Here is a 6586-nt window from a genome sequence, read left to right as displayed (position 1 = left end):
TATAACATTTGTTACATTTGACTACTTTCTAAATGGCATTGTCTATTCATAGCTCATAGCCATGGGAGCCGTGCCAATTTGCACTTGTCAGGGGGGTACTCAAAGTACGTGATCTAGACTACCAGTTGTCGGACTTTCATTTTGCGGAAGCCTCGGTGGCTGAGTGGGTTAGATCGCTGACTTTGTGTGCTGGCGATTAGGTACCTCACCCTGGCAGGTGTGGATTCGAATCCCGTACGGGACTCAACACCACCACCCCCCCCCACCCCCCCCACCCCTCCCCCACCACCCCCCGCCCGTCCCCTCCAAAAGTACTAGAATCTGCACTTTACTAATAAAGTGTTATCCCAAATATAACATTTGTTACATTTGACCACTTTCTAAATGGCATTGTGTATTCACTTTATTGATTATCATATTTGGAATTCAGTGAGTGAATGATGTTTTTACTCCACATTCAGCAAGACTGCGGATAAATTACCGTAAATAGTCAAGTCAAGGAACGGCAAACCAGTGGTTGATAACATGAACAACGATCAACGCTGTTGGGTGTGATGACACAGTTCGGTACTCCCCGCGACCACTGACCTGGTTGTTAATATGTAACGTGTAACGCCGGGCACGATCGCCCACGGGGATAACAAACGCCCTAACGCCATTTACGTTAATTGTTTGATGTGAATCAGTTCGTGAAGGACGTGTGATTGACGTCACCAACAACGTCCTAACTGCGTCGTTAAGAGGAAACAGTTCTAGGCACCGCCAGTGGATCCATCGCCCCGTGAACATCCGGGTTACAATAGGTCTTCAGCAACCCATGCTTGTCGTAAAAGGCGACTGTGCTTGTCGTTATTATATAAGAGGCGACTAACGGGATCAGGCTCGCTGACTTTGTTAATGGCTGAATGTAACTGACGTTATGTGAATTTGACGATCGGCTGATACACAATTGCAATCGTGTTATATAACAGTTGTAACATATGCAATCGTTTTATCTAATAGTAAACATCCTAAATTATATTTCAAGAGCGTATTTTTAGTTTTTGTTGCGTATTTGATACGCTAGGATTTGATTTGTCTGCGTATTTCAGTATATTTAATGCGTATTTACACAAATACACTGCTTATCTCGAGCTCTGGAATATACTTTTTTTTGTTTAATCAGATTGGTTCGAGATTGCAGAGAAACATAAAATAAATAGACTGGGTTCCTGTCTACTTAAACTTAATCGCGCTAAGCTTGCGTGGCGTACCAAGAGTAGAACTAAAATAATAAAATCATCCAACTTCCCCCTTACATTCCTACTGTACCAATTATATGATAGTTAATACGTAATAGAATTCAAATTCACAAAGCAATAATAATTAGCTGGGGTAAGTGTATTCGGCGTCACAAGAGTCATCACTTGTTTGTAAACAAAATTGTCAGTGGGTTGCGAGTTGAACTCCAAGCATGGTTGTGGCCACCTATCACAGTGGGGAGCTTCTAGGGCCTGTATCGCTCACCTGGATATTTACACAATCATGACAAAATATACATTTGCACTGCACATGTATATAATACTGCACATATTTCGTGTGTCAGCATTTAACATTTAATGGCAAATCTGACAGCATGAACGTGTATTTCTCTAGATACTAATGTAGCATAAAGATCTGAACTGTTTCCCAGACATGATCAAGGGTCTAAGTTTCCAGAGGCAAGGCTGGACCCCAGGGTGAATCCTATTGGCATACATGTATTATTCTCGTCATAACAATCAACGGTATACAATGTATCTGACAGATGAACAGAAAGCTAGCAAATGTGCCTTCCTCTACTTATACTCAGCAACTGTGCCTTCCTCTACTTATACTCAGCAACTGTGCCTTCCTCTACTTATACTCAGCAACTGTGCCTTCCTCTACTTATACTCAGCAACTGTGCATTCCTCTACTTATACTCAGCAACTGTGCATTCCTCTACTTATACTCAGCAACTGTGCATTCCTCTACTTATACTCAGCAACTGTGCATTCCTCTACTTATACTCAGCAACTGTGCCTTCCTCTACTTATACTCAGCAACTGTGCCTTCCTCTACTTATACTCAGCCACTGTGCCTTCCTCTACTTATACCCAGCAACTGTGCATTCCTCTACTTATACTCAGCAACTGTGCCTTCCTCTACTTATACTCAGCAACTGTGCCTTCCTCTACTTATACTCAGCAACTGTGCATTCCTCTACTTATACTCAGCAACTGTGCATTCCTCTACTTATACTCAGCAACTGTGCATTCCTCTACTTATACTCAGCAACTCTGCATTCCTCTACTTATACTCAGCAACTGTGCATATGGTTATACGCTGGGGATCTTAACTGTCCAGGTTATAAACTCTTTTAGGACCCGCCCCGCCCTGTGTGGGTGGAGGGTGTGTGTGTTTGAGAGGGGGGGGGGGAGGGGGATTCAGCCCCTCAATTTCTATTTGTACAATTGTGAATTCCTCATCACCTGAGTATAATTCCAACCAAATATGGTTGATGTCCACCTCTTAGTTCCAGAGGAAATGGCTTTTAAAGCAATAAAGCCAAATTACCCCCATTTGGCCCCGCCACTCAGCCCATCTATTTGCACAATTTTGTATCTTCATCACCCGAGAATGCTTCTAACCAAATATGGTTGATCTCTATCTCTTAGTTCCAGAGTAGAAGTCGTTTAAAGCAATGACTCCAAATTACCCTTATTTGGCCCCGCCCCTCAGCCCCTCCCACCACAGAGGGATGCTTCCGGTCAAATTTCGTTAGTTTGCCATTTGTGGATCAGAAGACGTGTGATTACCCATCACTGAGTTGTGGATCAGTGATGGGGAGTGGTGGGTCAGTGATGAGGAGTGGTGGGTCAGTGATGGGAAGTTGTGGGTCAGTGGTGTAGAGTGATGGGTGATTGGTGGAGAGTGGTGGGTTAGTGATGGGGAGTGCGGATTCAGTGGCGGAGAGTGATGGGTCAGGATTGATAAGTGATGGGGAGTGGTGGGTCAGTGGTCGGTCAGTGATATAGAGCGGTGGGTCAGTGGTGGAGAGTAAATTGGGAGTGGTGGTCAGTGATGGGGAGTGGTGGGTCAGTGATGGAGTCTGGTGGGTCAGTGATGGGGAGTGATGGGTCAGTGAGGGAGGCTGGTCGGTCAGTGATGGGGAGTGGTGGGTCAGTGATGGGGAGTTGTGGGTCACTGGTGTGGAGTGGTCGGTCAGTGATGGGGAGTGGTGGATCAGTGGTGGGGAGTGGTGGGACAGTGATGAGGAGTGGTGGGTCAGTGGTGGGGAGTTGTGGGTCAGTGGTGGGGAGTGGTAGGTGAGTGATGGGGAGTGTTGGGTCAGTGATGAGGAGTGGTGGGTCAGTGATTTAGAGTGATGGGTCAGTGATGGAGATTGGTGGGTCTGTGGTGGGGAGAAATGGGTCAGTGATGGGAACTTGTGGGTCAGTGGTGGGGAGTGGTGTTAAGTGATTGCGAGTAATGGGTCAGTGATGGTGAGTAATTGGTCAGTGATGGGAAGTAATGGGTAAGTGATGGGGAGTTGTGGGTCAGAGGTGGGGAGTGGTGGGTAAGTAATCAGGAGTGGAGGTCAGTAATCGGGAGTTGTGGGTCAGTGATTGGGAGGGGGGGGTGATGGGTAAGTGACGGGGAGTAATGGGTCAGTGATGGGGAGTAATGGGTCAGTGATGGGGAGTAATGGGTCAGTGATGGGGAGTAATGGGTCAGTGATGGGGAGAGGTGAGTCAGTGGTGGAGAGTGGTGAGTCAGTGATGGAGAGTGGTGAGTCAGTGATGGGGAGAGGTGAGTCAGTAATGGAGAGTGGTGGTCAGGGATGGGGAGTGGCGGTCAGTGATGAAAAGTGGGGGGTCAGTGATGGAGAGCGGTGGTCAGGGATGGAGAGTGGTGGGACAGTGGTGGAGAGATATGGGTCAGTAACGGGGAGTAACACCTACATACATGTAGTATATGGAGTAACGCCTACATACATGTAGTATATGGAGTAACGCCTACATACATGCAGTATATGGAGTAACACTTACATACATGTAGTATATGGAGTAACACCTACATACATGCAGTATATGGAGTAACACTTACATACATGTAGTATATGGAGTAACACCTACATACATGTAGTATATGGAGTAACACCTACATACATGTAGTGTATGGAGTAACGCCTACATCACCCGACTACCCAGTGCCTGATGTGTATCACCCGACTACCCAGTACCTGATGTGTATCACCCGACTACCCAGTAACTGATGTGTATCACCCGACTACCCAGTAACTGATGTGTATCACCCGACTACCCAGTACCTGATGTGTATCACCCGACTACCCAGTACCTGATGTGTTTCAACCGACTACCCAGTGCCTGATGTGTATCACCCGACTACCCAGTACCTGATGTGTTTCAACCGACTACGCAGTACCTGATGTGTATCACCCGACTACCCAGTGCCTGATGTGTATCACCCAACTACCCAGTGCCTGATGTGTATCACCCGACTACCTAGTACCCGATGTGTATCACCCGACTACTTAGTAACTGATGTGTATCACCCGACTACCTCGTACCTGATCTGTATCACCCGACTACCCAGTGCCTGAAGTGTATCACCCGACTACCCAGTACCTGATGTGTAATAACCGAGTACCCAGTATCTGATGTGTATCACCCGACTACCCAGTACCTGATGTGTATCAACCGACTAAATGTGCCTGATGTGTATCACCCGACTACCCAGTACCTGATGTGTTTCAACCGACTACCCAGTGCCTGATGTGTATCACCCGACTACCCAGTATTTGATGTGTATCAACCGACTACCCAGTACCTGATGTGTATCACCCGACTACCCAGTACCTGATGTGTATCACCCGACTACCGAGTGCCTGAAGTGTATCACCCGACTACCCAGTATTTGATGTGTATCAACCGACTACCCAGTACCTGATGTGTATCACCCGACTACCCAGTACCTGATGTGTATCACCCGACTACCGAGTGCCTGAAGTGTATCACCCGACTACCCAGTATTTGATGTGTATCAACCGACTACCCAGTACCTGATGTGTATCACCCGACTACCCAGTGCCTGATGTGTATCAACCGACTAAAAGTTCCTGATGTGTATCACCCGACTACCCAGTACCTGATCTGTATCACCCGACTACCCAGTATCTGATCTGTATTACCCGACTACCCAGTACCTGATGTGTATCAACCGACTACCCAGTACTTGATGTGTATCACCCGACTACCCAGTACCTGATGTGTAATAACCGAGTACCCAGTATCTGATGTGTATCACCCGACTACCCAGTACTTGATGTTTATCACCCGACTACCCAGTATTTGATGTGTATCAACCGACTACCCAGTACCTGATGTGTATTACCCGACTACCCAGTACCTGATGTGTATCACCCGACTACCCAGTGCCTGATGTGTATCAGACAACTACCCAGTACCTGATGTGTATCATCCGCCTACTCGGTACCTGATGTGTTTCAACCGACTACCCAGTACCTGATGTGTATCACCCGACCACCCAGTACCTGATGTGTAACACCCAACTACCCAGTACCTGATGTGTATCACCCGACTACCCAGTACCTGATGTGTATCACCCGACTACCCAGTACCTGATGTGTATCACCCGACTACCCAGTATCTGATCTGTATTACCCGACTACCCAGTACCTGATGTGTATCAACCGACTACCCAGTGCCTGATGTGTATCAGACAACTACCCAGTACCTGATGTGTATCATCCGCCTACTCGGTACCTGATGTGTTTCAACCGACTACCCAGTACCTGATGTGTATCACCCGACTACCCAGTACCTGATGTATTTCAACCAAGTACCCAGTACCTGATGTGTATCACCCGACTACCCAGTGCCTGATGTGTATCAACCGACTACCCAGTACCTGATATGTATCACCCGACCACCCAGTACCTGATGTGTAACACCCAACTACCCAGTACCTGATGTGTATCACCCGACTACCCAGTATCTGATGTGTATCAACCGACTACCTAGTACCTGATGTGTATCAACCGACTACCCAGTACCTGAAGTGTTATAACCGATTACCTAGTATCTGATGTGTATCACAAGACTACCCAGTACCTGATGTGTATCAACCGACTACCTCGTACCTGATTTGTATCAACCGACTACCTAGTGCCTGATGTGTAATAACCGACTACCCAGTACCTCATGTGTATCACCCGACTACCAAGTACCTGATGTGTATCACCCGACTACCAAGTACCTGATGTGTATCAGGCAAGTACCCAGTTCCTGATGCGTATCACCCGACTACCAAGTACCTGCTGTGTATCAAGCAATTACCCAGTAACTGATGTGTATCACCCGACTACCAAGTACCTGCTGTGTATCAAACAATTACCCAGTAACTGATGTGTATCACCCGACTACCCAGTACATGATGTGTATCACCCGAGCTGATGGCTCTCTTTTTAAAGGTTGGCTTCGGTTGCGTCTCGTGTACGCATGCGCACGTGTTTCACTTGTTATTATTATTATTGAGCAGA

At 47.0% G+C, this 6586-nt stretch overlaps 1 protein-coding gene across 1 annotated transcript; it reads right to left on the bottom strand.

The window, feature by feature from the left end:
* Positions 1-2815: 2815 nt before the first annotated feature.
* LOC139472596 (uncharacterized) lies at positions 2816-4116 on the bottom strand. Its single transcript, XM_071255058.1, has 2 exons — positions 4111-4116; positions 2816-3415 (listed from the first exon to the last, which is right to left on the bottom strand). Exons 1-2 carry the CDS (start codon positions 4114-4116, stop codon positions 2816-2818), a joined length of 606 nt encoding a protein of 201 aa, XP_071111159.1.
* Positions 4117-6586: the final 2470 nt, after the last annotated feature.

The sequence above is a fragment of the Haliotis cracherodii genome, unplaced genomic scaffold (genome assembly GCF_022045235.1).
Source record: "Haliotis cracherodii isolate W230 unplaced genomic scaffold, xgHalCrac1.p SCAF_25, whole genome shotgun sequence".
In the NCBI taxonomy this organism is placed as follows: Eukaryota; Metazoa; Mollusca; class Gastropoda; order Lepetellida; family Haliotidae; genus Haliotis; species Haliotis cracherodii.
Note: the sequence above shows the minus strand (reverse complement) of the source record. Positions and strands in the feature narration are given on the sequence as shown.